General features: G+C 43.4%; 1 protein-coding gene across 1 annotated transcript in view; it reads right to left on the bottom strand.

The window, feature by feature from the left end:
• Nucleotides 1–17,203, bottom strand: part of LOC146005785 (uncharacterized) — a 144,600-nt gene that overhangs the window by 897 nt on the left and 126,500 nt on the right. Inside the window, exons 23-27 of the mRNA XM_083145211.1 lie at nucleotides 9,522–9,584; nucleotides 7,284–7,349; nucleotides 6,751–6,786; nucleotides 3,948–4,028; nucleotides 1,963–2,016 (exon numbers count right to left, since the gene is read on the bottom strand). Coding sequence (XP_083001337.1) covers nucleotides 1,963–2,016; nucleotides 3,948–4,028; nucleotides 6,751–6,786; nucleotides 7,284–7,349; nucleotides 9,522–9,584 — 300 coding nt within the window. The remainder of the gene's footprint in view (nucleotides 1–1,962; nucleotides 2,017–3,947; nucleotides 4,029–6,750; nucleotides 6,787–7,283; nucleotides 7,350–9,521; nucleotides 9,585–17,203) is intronic.

Raw genomic sequence — 17,203 nt, 5'->3', positions numbered from 1 at the left:
CTATTTATATATTATGTTTTCCAGTTCCATTAGCCCAATTCTCTATGTATATATACAGATTTTTCCTCCGGGTTCTCGCAATATGCATGCCATGCTGAACTGCATTGCATAATACAAAAGTATGATTTCTAGGCACAATTCAAAAGAAAACATTTAAACTCAAATGTGACTTATAAATAAATAACCAAAGGAGTATTGACTCGATTAAAATAAAATCTGAATAATATAAAAGAGGCAAGGCTGCAGAGAAATTTAGTAGAAAACTGTAAATGTTTAAATGAATCAAGCTGGTTGCCCTAAACTAGTGAAGGTAGACTGCAATGACTGATATACGACCCGGACCCAGGTGTTTGGGCTTAAATTCATTGTGTGTTGGTTTTGGCAAAACCACCCTCATGTGTTTTGAGTTGGATTCTGTTTTTGGTCTGATTAAAAATAATTACATAAAATAAATTTTGTAAATAAATAGATTTTGGTTCTTTTTGGATGCATAAAATTCAGATGGATTCAAATGACTGGAGAACCAATCGGCACATCTCTAATGGGATGGTATCAATATCCTGGCAGTCACCATCCTGACATTTAAAATGCCGACAACTTCATACCGGAAAAATCTCAACAGATTCCTGTGAGTATTTTAACCCTAACCTACCCCTCCCTCAGCCTAACCCTAATTGTGTCCTCCAGTAGTCTATCCCTAACCCCCACCCTGTTACAGATGAACCCTACCCCCACCCCTCCACAGCCTAACCCTAATCCTGCCCAGTAATTACCATGCTGTCGGAATTCTGACCTGTAACATTCCGTTTCCAGCATGTGCCTGTATTAGGGGCATCCCCTCATAAGTAGGATGTTTCCAGAGACTAGGAAGTGAGCAGGCACATTGAAAGGCACAGGATACAATGTGATGTATGTCAAAATGGACACAATAATGGTCCATCCAACTGAAAGAAGCACCTATGGTAGGGGTTCCCAAAGTTTTAATCACAGCACCCAGAAGCATCAGAAATGTTTTCGCGGCGCCCCTAGGCTAAAGGTTTTTTATTGAGACAGTCAGAAAGAAATATTAAGTTAAATAAATTGTGTTTATATCTCATCCTTAGGATCAGTTATGGGGTAATGGACAGGAAATACTTCTGTTTGTCAACAATTTGACTATTATATTGGACATAAATAACTTGAATTAGTCCTAGACCACTAACCCGGGGCACCCCTGCAAGTCCTCCAAGGCACCCCATGGGAACCACTGACCTATAGGCAGCCATAGAAGCATTTTTGGATGCTGAAAATGGGTGTTTCATTTACCCACATAGATGTACACAAGGGAAGGAGTCTATGGCGGCATAAATTCGCAGATGGGTGAGATCACCAACAGATGCTGCTGCAGGCACTTCTGCTTATAATTCTGAATCAGGCCAAGCCTGGAAGTGGGCATCTGAGTCCTTGCACATGGCCTTGGTACTGGTATTTGCATACATTTTCTCCAGTGTGTAAGCAAAAGTTGAAAAGCACAACTGCTGGGCCGTCCAGAGACCAACAAAGACTTTTCCCATGATGCAGAGCCAATTGTGGAAGCTCGTTACAGCTCTAGTGACACGAGCAGTTTATTATTCTCCAGTATAGCAGAAAAACTATGGAAATGGTATGTCTTGTCAGGGTCAGTGCAAGGCATTGCAGCGCCCCAGGTGGAGGGGGGATGCGGCCACTGGCGAGTTGCTCCACGGGTGGGGGGGGGTGTCGGTGGGTGCCACTGCCACTCCACTGGCTCCACGGGGGAGGGGAGACCTGCTCCCAAGTGCCGCCCTCTAGTGGCCGGCGCCCCCAGGCAAATGCCTAAAGCTGCCTAGTGGTGGCACCGGCGCTGTGTCTCGTTCAAAAAATAGACAAGGGGGTATTTATGAAGTAGAGAAGAGTCCTGTTTAAATAAAAACATTTCTTCTTTCTATTCATGCAGCAGGTTACCATGAAGAAGTTCATACATTCTCCTGTGACACCCTGGGTCTGCATCTCTTCCCCCTACAATAGTATAAGGGGGAGATTCATGGAATCTTGTGCTTTGTTCCGGCTCGTCCTCTCAGGATGGCTTAACCTGCACTTAAAAATTAAAAAAGCATGGAAGTTGAATACTTCTCTGCTCACTGCCAGTCAATGGCTATTGCTCCGCACACTTTCTAGAGAAAAGGGGCCATTGTGCTAGTGCATTTGCACATAGGATCTACTGCCGGATGCCGGCACATGCACAGACAGAAGACTGGATCACCAGAGGCCTGGTTACCAGAGTGCATCTTCGGAAAAGTGGATAGGTATCGAGTCAATTTGTTGTTCTTAACGCATTTCACTATATTACCAGCTGATCGATTGATCTGCTAATTAGTCACTGTGCAAATGACAGAGTTTTATTTGTTATAGTAACTTATGTAAAATGGCTTATTAATGTAGGTTTGATGTTTTGCTTGTAACATAATTTTCACTTTTAATATTACTATTGACATCACTTTTATTTAATTTCATTGGTTATTAATCAAGTGGCATAGCAATTTCTTGTCTATTGTCTTTATAACCTTGGGAGATTGCAATCCCTATACTTGCTAAAGGCTGCCTCTCTAATTGTCCCAATTAAGTAAGCTGTGCACCTAATAATGAACTTGTGTAACGGGGGAAATGTAACATGATCATTTTCTGAAGGTGAATGATTTTTGGCAATTCCTATAGTGGAAGATAAGGTGGCAATGTTTTAAATATATATATTCTGACCCCAAACACTGTAGTTCACCTGAGAAATCTGGTGAAATCGGCCCAAATAGCATGTGTTTGACATCCCCTCCGATCCAATGCACGGTCTTGTGCACATTGGATAGGAGTTGGAGGTCGGAGCTGCCTGTACATGCAACCTCCAACTCCGACCCCTTCCCAGTGGCGGGAAACAGTGTTGCATGGGATACATCACACGCAGAAGAACTGCATTTGATGTATGTAACTGTTAATAAATAAATAAATAATCCCGCCACGCAGGAAGGTCATTTGTGGTTTAAGGGGGATCGGATGGCCATACACTTCTGCATCTTCTGACCACCTAAACATATGGCTCTTCATTACATTTTCCTGTGTGACCCACAACCAGCAATGCAAACACTCTTCCTGGTTCCCTATTGCACTTGTGTGATTATATTACTGATGATAAGACGGGATGCGGTCATTTGGTCTACTGCATTATGGTCGACAGTCATTAGGTCGAATCCATTAGGTCGACATGCTAAAAGGTCGACATGACTCTAGGTCGACATGGGAAAAGGTCGACATGATTCTAGTTCGAAAGGTCATTAGTTCGAAAGGTCATTAGTTCGACAAGGTCATTAGTTCGACATTGTCTATGTCGACATTCACAAGGTCGACATGGAGTTTTTCACTGTTTTTTGAGCCAACATGTGCCGACAGGTGGTATTTCATGCCCTACCATCCACTAGGGCGTGGTGGGAGAATAAAATAGTGTGCCGAGCGTAGCGAGGCACCGTGCCCGACGCATAGCGAGCGCAGCGAGCGATGCGAGGGGATGCAGTGCACTTTAAACTGTGTCCATGTCGACTGTGTTGACATTCAGGTAAAAAAGCAGTGAAAAACCCCATGTCGACCTTGTGAATGTCGACATAGACAATGTCGAACTAATGACCTTGTCGAACTAATGACCTGTCGAACTAATGACCTTTCGACCTAGAATCATGTCGACCTTTCCCATGTCGACCTAAAGTCATGTCGACCTTTTAGCATGTCGACCTAATGGATTCGACCTAATGACTTTCGACCATAATGCAATAGACCAAATGATCCCAACCCGATAAGACTACATGTGACTGGCCCCCATCCGCTCAAAGCATTGATGTGAGTATCTTATCACATTGATGCATCGATACTATGATGTAAAAAACCACCATGACCTGAACATCATGTACCCAATAGTCTTCTTTCTCAAATTTAACAGGTAAATTGCACTTACAGCTCAGTTTTTGGATGATGTCGAGAATTTCACACTCCTGGAAAACAATGCATTCATCAATACAAAATATAAAGCCATATGAAATACCCACCAAAAAACAGAGAAAAGATGAGTAAACCACAGAACATTCCTCTGCAAATAATGATAATAAACAAGTATCGTGTAAAACTTAATATTGAATGTTATCCTATATAATAAAAGGCTAACACTGCTCCTTGTCTCTATGGGGGGAATTCAAGTGTTTTGGTCGGTGGCCACAAGATGGTGCCCCACTGAGCAATTCAAATGGCTCTTCATTTGCCGCACACAACCGCTGGCGCTACATCACTGTTATGTTGTTCTGTCATTTTGATAGGCTGCAAATTAGTAGACCATACCATATTTGCTTTGGTAATATTTTGCTGTGAATACTTCAGGGGTAGGATTAGGGTTAGGGTAAAAATACCAGGATGTGTCAGGATTCTGGCTGGCAGGATCCCGCTGTCGGTCTTCTTACTATTGGGATCCTGACCGCCGGATAAATTGCACCCATCTTACTCAGAGTTCTGGTTCACTCACAAAGGAAAATTCACTCTCAGATGGACAATACCATGTGCACTGCAGTAGGGCTGATGTAACATGTGCAGAGAGAGTTAGATTTGGCTGAGGTATTTTGTTTCTGTGCAGTGTAAACACTGGCTGCTTTATTTTTACACTGCAATATAGATATCATTTTGAAGTACACCCCCCACCCAAATCTAACTCTCTATGCGCATGTTACATTAGGCCCACCTGTAGTGCAAATGGTTTTGTCTGAGAGTGAATTTGCCTTTGCAAGTAAACCAGAATAACCCCTAGAAAGTACTCTATTGTTTACTGTGTGCTATACTACACAAGCAATGTTTAACAACTTCTAGTATGATGATTTTTAATACCACAGTTTCATTGCCTCATATTACATAGGATGATTTAATTTTCCATTGTTGCAATCACTATGATTAATGTCTCATTCATGATATATTAGATGATTCTATACAGGAAGTGCTCATTGAAATAAGGAATACATGAAGGATTTTGTTTTTCGAGTGATTAATGTCATGAGATTACTGTAATTTCAAACAAATGAACTAATGAGATAAAAAATCCCATGTGTACCCCTAGAAATAGCCACTAAACATGATTTCCAATGTACATTTGAACTCACTGATGCAGATGTAGCCACGCTCATCCATTGCCCCAGCGCGCCTAGGCGAGGGTTTTGGCACGCCACATTTTTAGCGTGCTCAGACGCACTGAGGTATGTTGAGGCATGCCATACAATATGCATGCAATACACATCGCCACCGCTAGGTGGATAATGCTCCTCTAATCCAGCAGCGGATTGATATACAGTACAGTACAGATGGAGCCACACCATTCGCCAAGAATGGGACATGCTTGCATCTGAGACGCTCATGCATCTCATTCTCAGCAAACGGCGCTGCGGCTCCATCTGTACAGTACAGTACAATACAATACAAGCTCGGGCAAATGGGCCATGTAATATTCAGGGGCAGACTAGATGGGCCAAGTGGTTCTTATCTGCCGTTAAATTCTATGTTTCTATGTTTCTATACAGGGGTCAGGAGAAGCGTCCGGGTGCCCTAGGCAAATTATTTAATAAACATAGCATCCTGCAGATCTCATAGCCGATGCTGCATACAGTAAGCATAACTGATAACATTTATAGATGTGGGCTTCCACAAAGCCCTGGTTCAGGCTCGATAGCCATTTTGTTAACCCGCTCGTTGCATGAGTCGGGCCTGCTCGTACTGTATATCATTCATACTGTAGTGTAAATCTGTGTTTAACCAGTGTAGCATAATGAGACTCACGGACAGCAGTGCCCTTACACAAGTGGAACCTACTGTACAGTATGGATCCACGGCTGCCTTTGCTGCTTTCACACCGCAGAGACCCGTCTTGGCACGCCGTTTGCTGAGGATGACGCGCGCAACATTTTTGCCGAATGTACTGAATATAAGCTCACTTATCCCCATAGCCTGTTATAAATAGCGTAATGAGACGCACGTCTATGCAATAGAATTTTCTGAAAAAAGTGTCTAACATACTGAACAGTACAGTACAGTACTGCAGTTGCACATGGACTGCCAAAGCTCCTTTCTCTGTACATGGTCATTGACAGCTTGAGGACTTTCAAGTCAAGGTCAATTTTCCATTTAAATTGCAGTGACAAATTTTTGCAATGCATACATCCATGTGACATCAGCAGCCGAATCCCCTACCCCTGCAACCTAACCCCACATTAACGCTAACTCCCCCACATACTTATGCTTGGAGGACTGGGAAGGGGAGCCTGGCTATGATTGCTGAGAGGAATGGGGTAGGACTGAGGTGGCATTGATTAGCATGAGTTGGGAAGTTGGTGAGGAGGTGGGCATAAGGGGGCGAGAAAGCGTGATGAAAACAAGGGCATGTATAAGGCATTCCCTTTGAGGCAACGTTGCTTGTTGTGAGGCCACACCCACTTTCCCAGCGCACATAAGATGGCCATGCTCACTTTCCCACGCACAGTGCGCCTCATTGTCATTTTGTTCTGAATCCGCCCCGGGATACCAATATAAAATGGTTTGGTTACTACACTGTCACTCTATTAATGCATATTAATAATTAGTAGCTGTTGAAAAGATGTGCCATACACACATAAGCAGTTTATGACCACAAGTATGCACATTTTAAACATATTTTGCAGACTAAATGATTTACAGTTAATCACATACATTTGGTCCTGGGAGTCCTGGCATACCGGTCGGACCCTGCAATACAGAGATTATATTAACAATTTACGCAGACAATTAACATCATCAGTTGTTTAGAAGTTAAGTAAACCATTTGAAAATTGTTTATACATATCAGAAGGTACTCTTGCTCAGTTTGACTTATTTTCCCATCTGCACCCAAATGTACATAGAAACATGGAACAACTGTGAGTTATTTAGCACACCCTGAGACAACTGTAGAACTGAACGCATGCTTGTTTGGGCACTGGGAGCCAAATTGTTTAAAAAGGGCCCTGAGCAGATGCTCCTCTCACCCAGCTGAGTCCTGGACAGCAGTATGAGTCCCCAAGTTTCAACAACCTGGCAGCTCCTGAGTGCCTGTCTTTTTTTATAGGTTTCTAACTAGTTATATTATAGATTGTACCAACTTGTCATTTAATCTGGAATTAATAACGGATCCCTGTCTTCCCTAGTGCCAATGATGAGTAACTACACATGACACATTCAGACAACATTTAACAACAATTACATACTTGATCACCTGGAGGGCCCGCATATCCCTTGGGACCACTGTACCCTTCTTTTCCAGGCTGGTAATTCTGTAATAATCAAAATACTTTATTTAGTCAAAGCTTCAGAATGCGACAAAGTAGCGAATTTGAAATGCGATTCCAAGAGAATACAAACCACAATAAGGTTATCAAGACAATAAAAACAATAAGTATAGGTTGTAAACAATGTGCTATATTAGCTATTATTCAAAAGAAATTGGAGGGTCATTAAGCAAAATACGTTCATACCAAATAGTTTTTTGAAAATAGTGAAATATTGCTTGTCTTTTGGACAGCGGAAGAATCTCAATATTGCTGCCCCAGGTATCAAAAAAAAATTCTGCGAGATTCTTTTTGAAGATAGCCTTCAAGCGAATCCATATGAAAGATGAACAGCTTACAGTATCTTTAAAAAGTTTCAAAGTTGGAGGAGCCTTTTGAATCCACAACTGCAGGATGGTTTTGCGAGCGGCAGATGAGATAGCTACTAGTACATGTTTTAACTTCATTGGGGAATTGAAAACATATTTTTATAAGAAATCAGGGTTCGGCTTTAGAAACACAGTACATCTACCAATGATATATTGGTATATCATCTGCTGTTTGGCTGTATATATATATATATATATATATATATATATATATATATATATGGCCAGTGAAGGCTTGTTCACCTAACTGCAGTGTGATCAGCGGTAGAGGCAGGCACAGAAACACCTTTTATGAGGATTACCTATAATTAAAAAGACATGGCCACCACCCTCCAAAATTATTATCTAAGTACCAGCGCTCATAGCCTGGACTGGTTGTGGTAATTTCAGAAGGCAACAGCGCTGGGTCCTACCACTGAAGCCGCATCCAACACTAAGCTGATGACACTAAAGTGCCATGCTGCTAAATGTTCTGCTAGTAGATTTCAATTCTACACTATATAAACGAGCCATAATCATGACGATGATGATGATGATATGATGATGATGAATGTTATTATGATATACAGGAGGAAATTGACTGGTAGTTCCATTTCAGATGGGATGTTGCCAGGGGCGTAACTAGCAACTTCTGGGCCCCATAGCAAAATCTTAGCCCCCCTCCCCCCTTCCCAATCATCATTACAATACCCCTCAGACGGGAGAGAGAGAGTGATTAGACGGAGGGGAAGGGGATGAAAGTGTGTGTGTGGGGGGGGGGGGAGAGCAGGAGTGAAAGAGGGATGGAGATAGAAAAAGGTGAGAGGCAGGTGGGAAGGGAGCAGGAGAGAGAGAGACAGACAGAGAGAAGAGACATGGTGGGGTGGGGGAGAAAAAGAGAGGAGGTACCGTACCTCCAGTATATAGGGAGGGCCTCCGACTGGTCCTCTCATGTTGTATTGCTGGCCATTAATGCTGTCACTATGTGGGAGACCGAGCTGCGTGCAAAAGACCATCTCCGGGAGACAGGTTCCTCTCCGACTGTTCCTCTGAGTCACAGCAGCGGCAGCCTGGCTCCGGAGATGGTCTTTTGCATGCAGCTCAGTCTCCCAAACAGTAACAGCATCAGCACAGGGATTGCGACTTTCGCGCCGGGGCTGGTCACTAGCTAGATAGTGACGTCTATCCCTGGCAGCATCAGATAGGTGAGAGCTGTAGTGATGATCATCAGGAACCGGCAGGATCATCAGGAACCGGCTACCTGATTGGTGAACATTGCTGCTGATGGGGGCACGTCGCACGGGACGGCGTTGTCGATACTGACTGTTCTTCCCCAATTACTTAGAAAAAACAGGGTGCAGGGGATTGCCTTTTGGGCCAAGGGTCCCCTAAGGGCCCGGGCCCCATAGCAGTTGCATCCCCTGAACCCTCCCTAGTTACACCACTGGATGTTGCTATGGGCAACCAATCTGATAATATCAATTATCTTCTAGAAGGTGCTAAATAAGAAGTAGAATCAGATTGGTTGCCCATAGCAACATCCCATGTGAAATACAGTAGAATGCACATCTTAGTTTATTTACCCCACAGTATCTAAAGTGTATCACTCAATTTCTTAGATGCATTTAACATACAATGATGGTTTATGCATATCTGATGATTTGTGCAAATCACAGTATACATATAATTAAGATGTTTTCATCACCCCCATATTCTCCATAAAATTAACGTTTTCTCTTATTTTACTGGTTACAGAAAAAGTTCTCCAACTACCCAGATGAGATGTATTTATACAGTATTATTAACTTACATCATCTCCATATTCTCCAGCTGCTCCTTGTTCTCCTTTAATTCCAGGGTAACCTCTTATCCCCTAAAAAAAGATGGCTACATTTATTTTCAGTAGATCATATTTCTTGTTGTCGCCTTCTTTTTGTATATATGTAAAATACCCTAAATGTATTTACAATACAATAATCTAAATGTATGTAAAGTACAATACCCTAAATGAATGTACAATATAATACTATTTTTATTATTATTAATATTATTATCATCATCATTTATTTATATAGCACCACAAAGGGTCCGAACAAACAAGAAAATGCTTACAGTTCAAAACAGTACAGGACAAGTACAGGGTATATAAATTAGAGATGTGCGGCGGCCACTTTTTCGGGTTTTGGTTTTGGATCTGGATCTCCCTTCGTGTTTTGGATCTGGATTGGTTTTGGCAAAACCACCTTTGCGGGTTTTGGTTTTGGTTTTGGATCTGGATTTATTTGGAAAAATGCTAAAAATTGCTAAAATAATAGTTTTCGGGCCTGTTTTTGCCCCTAAAGTGTTATTAAGTTCAATAACATTAGTTTCCACTCATTTCTAGACAATTTTGATCACTTCACAGCTCACAAAATCGTTTTCATATACTGTAGTAGGGCCATAAGGTTATCCCGAGGTAGCTGGATGACTAAGCTTGGCGACAGCAGTGGGCATCACATACATGTGGACCTTACACTTCCAACCTGGCACATGTTGGAAGCACAGCAGCACTACAGGGGCAGACAGGGTGGCAGTTTAATACCCCACCCCCCTTGTAGCTGCGCTCCTCTTTTAGAACCTCCACACCATTAACAAGAGAAGAGAACATTTGATTAGTTTAATATCTAACAAGACCCCTATCTGGCGTGAGGTCACGTGGTTTGTGAAGTTACCTCCTTATCAAACTTGATCAGACAGGCTAGGGGTGCGTTCCATTTCCTCCCTCACCACATTACATGTGTTCCTCCCGAGCGCAGCGAGCCCGCGAGGGGCGGCGGTACGCGTCCTACGACCTTTTCATACCCCCACTATCCACGTCGGCGTGGAGTTGAGAATAGAATAGTGTGGCGAGCGCAGCGAGCCACCGAGCCTGAAGCGTGGCGAGCGGACGCGGATACCTGTGAAGCCCGCAAAGGGACGCGTTTACCTGTGAAGGTATCCGCTGCGCTCGCCACGCTTCGGGCTCGCCACACTATTCTATTCTCAACTCTATGCTGACGTGGATAGTGGGGGTATGAAAAGGTCGTAGGACGCGTACCGCCGCCCTTGGCGGCCTCGCTGTGCTCGCCACGCTTCGGGTTGACGTTGATCGTGGGGTGGCGTTAACAATTGTGGGGGCCATTTCACACTTCAGGGTGGCTATTTGGCCTCTGTGGGCCATTTAACATGGTTTCCTATGGAAAAATCGGGTCAATTGAGGCATTGAACATGAAAATCGGGTCAATTGAGACATTTAACATTGTTCCCTATGGGAAATCCCGGGCATCGCGTCGGTCGCGTCGTACCCGATTTTTAGTGCATTCAATGGCCGCGATGCCCGCGATTTTTTTTACCTGCGATGCCCACGATCAAAATCGTGGGCGCCGTGCTAGGTAAAGAGTACCATAGATTTCTTGGATAACAAATGGTTTGCATACTAACCTGGAACACTAGGGGTATGAATGACAAAATAAAGCGTTCACTTGACATAAGACAGATTAGGCACAGTGGTGCCGATATAGCATGTTTAACAGAAACTCATTTGACAGGTGTACCCTTCACATCCTCAGCGCGAGGTATATCTATTCTCATTAAAAAGACTGTAGCCTTTGTTTGTAACAGGGTCAAAATTGACCCGGGTGGACGGTGCATTTTTTTTTAGCTTGTATCATCAATGCTTTACATATTCACCCCGTTCTCTTTTGATATACTGTAAAAGCGGCAGATTTTGTGACATCTTCGCCAGATACCCCTGTTGTCTGTCTGGGTGATTTTAATAATGTAATAGATCCTCGGCTTGACAGATGGAAGAAAAACCAGGGAAGTAGAAGCGCTGGCAGCGGAAGTAAGGATTTTGGGAACTTTATAAGAGATATGGAAGCTTTGGTGAAACGGTCGTTGGCTATCAATGACCACAAGCTCCTTTGTCAATGTTCTCAAGAATATGTGTGCATAAATGTGAAATAGCGTAATTATGTGTTGTTAAAAAACAGACAGTATTTATTGCGGGCAGACAGTCAGCATAGAAGTGGCGTGAGTCTTACACAGACTAAACTAGAGGGAGGAAGATTCAGGGGAAATGTGAGGAAGAATTTTTTCACAGAAAGAGTAGTAGATAACTGGAATAGCCTCCCAACAGAGGTGGTAGACGCAAATACAGTAGTACAATTTAAACATGCTTGGGATAAGCATATTGATATCCTTACAAAAAATAAGGATCAAATATGGTTTGAGGTAACATGTTTAAAAAAAGGGGCAGACTAGATGGGCCAAGTGGTTCTTATCTGCCGTCAAATTCTATGTTTCTATGTTTCTAACTGACTCACAGCCGGTGAAAGCTCGGGGTAGAGGCACACTGTATTCAAACAGTGGACAAGCGTCATACTTACTGAGCCACCAGCATAGCAGACAGAGCGGCACACAGCAGCAGCCACGAGTCCGTGATATACGGACATTAACTACACAATCAGGCTAGCGGCAGTGACATTGCCAGACTAGCAGAGCGGCACTTGCTGTAGTGGCCACAATTTAGAAAGCAAACAGCAGTGGCTATCAGTAGTTTAATATAACTTACTGCTGAATTAACAGCATCTATGCTGCTACATAGGTAGTTATTAAAAACAAAGGGACTGTATATAATGAGTGGTGAAAGAAACTGGAATAAACTTAAGTGATTGGGAGCACCCATATAACATTATCCAGCTATCTGCCAATCCAATTTCTGTCTGTTATAATTAGATGCCCCATAGCATTACTGACTTTTAAATAAATAAATATATTGTGCATGCAATCGCACCAATTCAGTTGGACGATTAGACAGCACATGCTGGAAAACCATCAAATAGGCTGATATAGAGAAAAAAATATACTCTGTATTATCAGCATCTCCCTATTGAAATGGTAACACACATACTGCTGCAATACTGTATAAACAAAAACACACTAATATATCTGTGAACCAATAAATAGGAGGACACAGAATAAGTGTAAAAAAAACACATTAAGCTTTGATGTATTAAAGACATGCAAAATACATTGGAATAACTATTCAGCCTAAGTGATAATGATCTTGGATAAAAAGATACAATCACTGGTATTATTGTAACAAAATAGAAAAAGTTACAACTCTCTCTGACACTATAATCAGAGAGAAAGTGTCTGAATAGAACATTTATACCCCTTTCACATCGCAGACACGGTTTAAAAACCGGTATTTTAAAACGGTAATTAAAACGGGTCAGAGCCTTAACAGTGACCCAGATTACCGTTTTAAATACCGGTTAAGTGTCATTCACATAGCACTTGAAACGTTTCATCCAGAACACGTTTCAAGTGCTATGTGGGTTGTGTCGGGGGGGGGGGGGATCACATGGAGGCGCACAGGTCATTCAGGTAGTGGCCGGCGGCATAGCTGAGCTTCTGGCCAGGATGCAGGGACTCTGCCATCCTGACCCAGAAACCGGTCACGTCCTTCCAGCCGGTATCACGGCTGTCACTGGCCGCACAACCCCCGGCAACGCAGAGCGCACTATACGGCCAGCGGGGCGGGGGGGGGGGGGGGGGGGGTGGCGCCACCGCAGAGATATCGCTGCGTCTCCGGCAACTGGCTTGGTGCTCCCCTCAGCAGCCTGCCTTCTTCCTCCGGCCGGTTGTCACCCTGTCCCCAGTGCTCGCCTCAGCATCCTCCTCCATCAGCTCCCCTCCGCTCGCCGATCACCGATCGCCGGAGCACAGGTACAGGGGGGGGGGACAACGACTGGGGGGACAGAAGCTGGTCACGGGGGTGTCCCGTAGAGGTGCTGCGCCAGTGGTGCACACCTGGACACCACTGGCGCGCACCTATTGTATAGCAGTGGGATTGTGTGTCCTGTGTGACATATAGGAGGGGAGGGGGCGCCACAAATTGTGCTTGTGCTTGTGTTGTTTGTCTGAAATACCGTTTCAGACAAACTGTACACATTCACATTGCACAAAAAACGGCAAGGAACCGTGTAGGACTCTGCTTTTTACACGGTTCGAAATGCCAGTTAATTTAAAACGGTAAATTGCCTGTGGTGCATTCACAGTGCACCCTTAAACGTTTTAAAAAGGGAAAAAAACGGCAATATACCGTTTTAAAAGTGCGATGTGAAAGGGGTATCAAGAGAACATACAGGGACAATTTAACCCTGCAAATACAGGACAAAGTTGAGCTGGGGTCATTTTTATTTTAAATCTAATTTCGGTTCTTTATTTCTTTCTACTATATTTTAATATTTCACTGATTTTATTGAAAATTATTAAAAGTAAAATTTTATGAGTTGTTGTCAGACTTTCAGTGCACCTACATTATACTTACTTTTTCTTGTTCATGTCATGTGTCTATAACCAAGTAGTAGGTAGCACCTCCAGTGTTTGATTGAGGGACACACTTTGTGGCGATTGTGGGACATTATTCCCTGTAAATATTAATATTGGAGAAGAAAGTCTAACCACTATTAATAAAAGACTGGTGCGGGAATCATTTCTGTCTCTTTGTGAATAGAGGTGCACTCTCTGAACAATGGGGGGAGTTCTGGACAGTAAATAGGGGATCCACGTAGGATGCTATAATCTGGCATGCCTTTAAGGCATATATAAGAGGCACACTTAAAAAGAGGACGGGGGGAGATCAAACGGGCAAGCAGACAAAAAATATCAGATTTAGAAATGGCATGTAACCTATGTGAAGCCAAATATCTGATTGAGAAGACCACAGAGGTTAAAAAAGCCTGGGATACAGCTAAATAAATTTGTTTAGACTATATTAAAGTAGAGAATGCAAAATCCATGAAATATAGTTCACAATACTTCTACCCAAATTCAGACAAGTCTGGCAGTTATTTAGCATACTTGGCCCAAGCAGATAAATCCATAAACTCTATACCTAAGATCATAGGTGTGCGCAGCACATTTTATTAGAGGGTGCACCACCTATTGTGCATGTCTAACAACACCCATTGTGTGCGTCTAACACCACCGATAAGGCGTGTCTACCATCATCTATTTTCACTCACTACAATATAAAAGTCTCTCAGCCACAACATAATCTCCTGCCTATTTCAGTCAGTTTTTAATCTTCTTATTACTCTCTGTAACAGTTCATGCAAATAAAGTCAAAAAACATATATGGATGACACAGGTATGTTGTTATATGACAATGGTCTAGAACAATTAACAATGCAAAACATATAATTGAATGATGGGCTCTTCTTTTAATAGAATACAGTTCTAAAAAGCAAAAGTCTTTGGTAAAAAGGTATTGCTGGTTGCTAGCGGCAGGGAGGTTTTTATAAGGGCGGGCACAGCATTAGGGGGTGCCTGTGCACCCCTAACACTCTATGTGCGCACACCTATGCCTAAAATAGTGAACAAGGTTGGAATAATGCAGTATAATACAGCGGACATAGGAACAACGTTTAGGGACTATTTTAGTAAACTTTATGAATCAAGATCTCCCTTTATGAATCAAGATCAAACGCAGGAGTATATAAATAAATTAGATCTTCCGTCCCTTACAGCAGAGGATAGTCATGACTTAGAGGGTCCTATAGGGCTGAAGGAGATCATGGGGGCTATCAAAGCCCTGCCAGTAGGCAAGGCCCCAGGACTCAATGGTATTCCTATTGATATATATATAAAAAATATGTAGAGGTTTTTGATCAATTACTGTTAGAAATGTTTACATCCTGTTTTGAGACCAGTGTTTGCCCTAACACCATGATGGAGGCTAAAATTATTCTTCTATCTAAGCCGGGCAAGGACCCTACATATCTTGGGATTATAGACCAATATCACTGCTTCCATCGGAGGCCAAAATACTGGCAAAGATACTGGTGACAAGGCTGAACAGGCATATAGAAAAGATTATTCACCCTAATCAAACAGGATTTTTGCCTGGCAAGTCGACTGCCATTAACATAAGAAAGGTGTTTAGGCATTTACAAATACCACAAAATAGGGTAAATAATCCCGCAATGGTACTCTTTACCTAGCACGGCGCCCATCGCGGCCATCGCGGGCATTGAATGCACTTAAAAATCGGGTGCGACTGACGCGATGCCTGCGATTTCCCATAGGGAACAATGTTAAATTTCTCAATTGACCCGATTTTTCCATAGGAAACAATGTTAAATGGCCCACAGAGGCCAAATAGGCACCCTAAACTGTGAAATGGCCCCCACAATTGTTAACGCCACCCCACGATCAACGTGAACCCGAAGCGTGGCGAACCCAGCGAGCCCGCGAGGGGCGGTGGTACGCGTCCTACGACCTTTTCATACCCCCACTATCCACGTCGGCGTGGAGTTGAGAATAGAATAGTGTGGCGAGCGCAGCGAGCCACCGAGCCCGAAGCGTGGCGAGCGCAGCGGATACCTGTGAAGCCCGCAAAGGGACGCGTTTACCTGTGAAGGTATCCGCGTCCCCTCGCGGGGCTCGCAGCGCTCGCCACGCTTCGGGCTCGGTGGCTCACTGCGCTTGCCACATTATTCTATTCTCAACTCCACGCCGATGTGGATAGTGGGGGTATGAAAAGGTCATAGGACGCGTACCGCCGCCCCTCACGGGCTCGCTGCGCTCGCCACGCTTCGGGTTGACGTTGATCGTGGGGTGGCGTTAACAATTGTGGGGGCCATTTCACACTTCAGGGTGGCTATTTGGCCTCTGTGGGCCATTTAACATTGTTTCCTATGGAAAAATCGGGTCCATTGAGGCATTGAACAGTAAAATCGGGTCAATTGAGAAATTTAACATTGATCCCTATGGGAAATCGCGGGCATCGCGTCGGTCGCGTCGCACCCGATTTTTAGTGCATTCAATGGCCGCGATGCCCGCAATTTTTTTACCTGCGATGCCCACGATGAAAATCGTGGGCGCCGTGCTAGGTAAAGAGTACCCCCGCAATATTCTCATTGGATGCCATTAAGGCATTTGATGCCGTAGAATGGGAATATTTATGGGCAGTAATGAGAGCATTCGGGTTTGGACCAAAATATCTGAAATGGGTACAGTTGCTACATACAAATCCAACAGCCAGAATTTCGGTCAATGGTTGGACCTCCACTGCCTTTCCCCTATTTAGAGGGACAAGGCAGGGCTGTCCCCTGTCGCCATGTTTGTTTTCACTGGCTATTAAACCCCTGGCTTGTGCAATAAGAGCACATCAAGAAATTATTGGGTTTGGAACTGGGCAGATTAATGATACGGTCGCATTATATGCGGACGATCTGCTAATATTTTTAACAGACTATATAAAATCTGCTCCGTGCGTATTACATCTAATTAAAACACATGGTAGCTATTCCGGTTTTGAAGTGAATGTGAACAAATTCAGTATTCTGGCTCTGAAGGAGCAGGAGGAATCCACTCCTCAAGAAACAGTTAACTGGACCGAGTCATATAAGATTTCAAGAGATCCATTTAAATTTGTCCAGCACAATGTACAGCCGTTGTTAG

This window comes from Crinia signifera, chromosome 5 (genome assembly GCF_055691185.1).
Source record: "Crinia signifera chromosome 5, ASM5569118v1, whole genome shotgun sequence".
NCBI lineage: Eukaryota > Metazoa > Chordata > Amphibia > Anura > Myobatrachidae > Crinia > Crinia signifera.
This window is presented reverse-complemented; position numbering and strand designations above follow the sequence as displayed.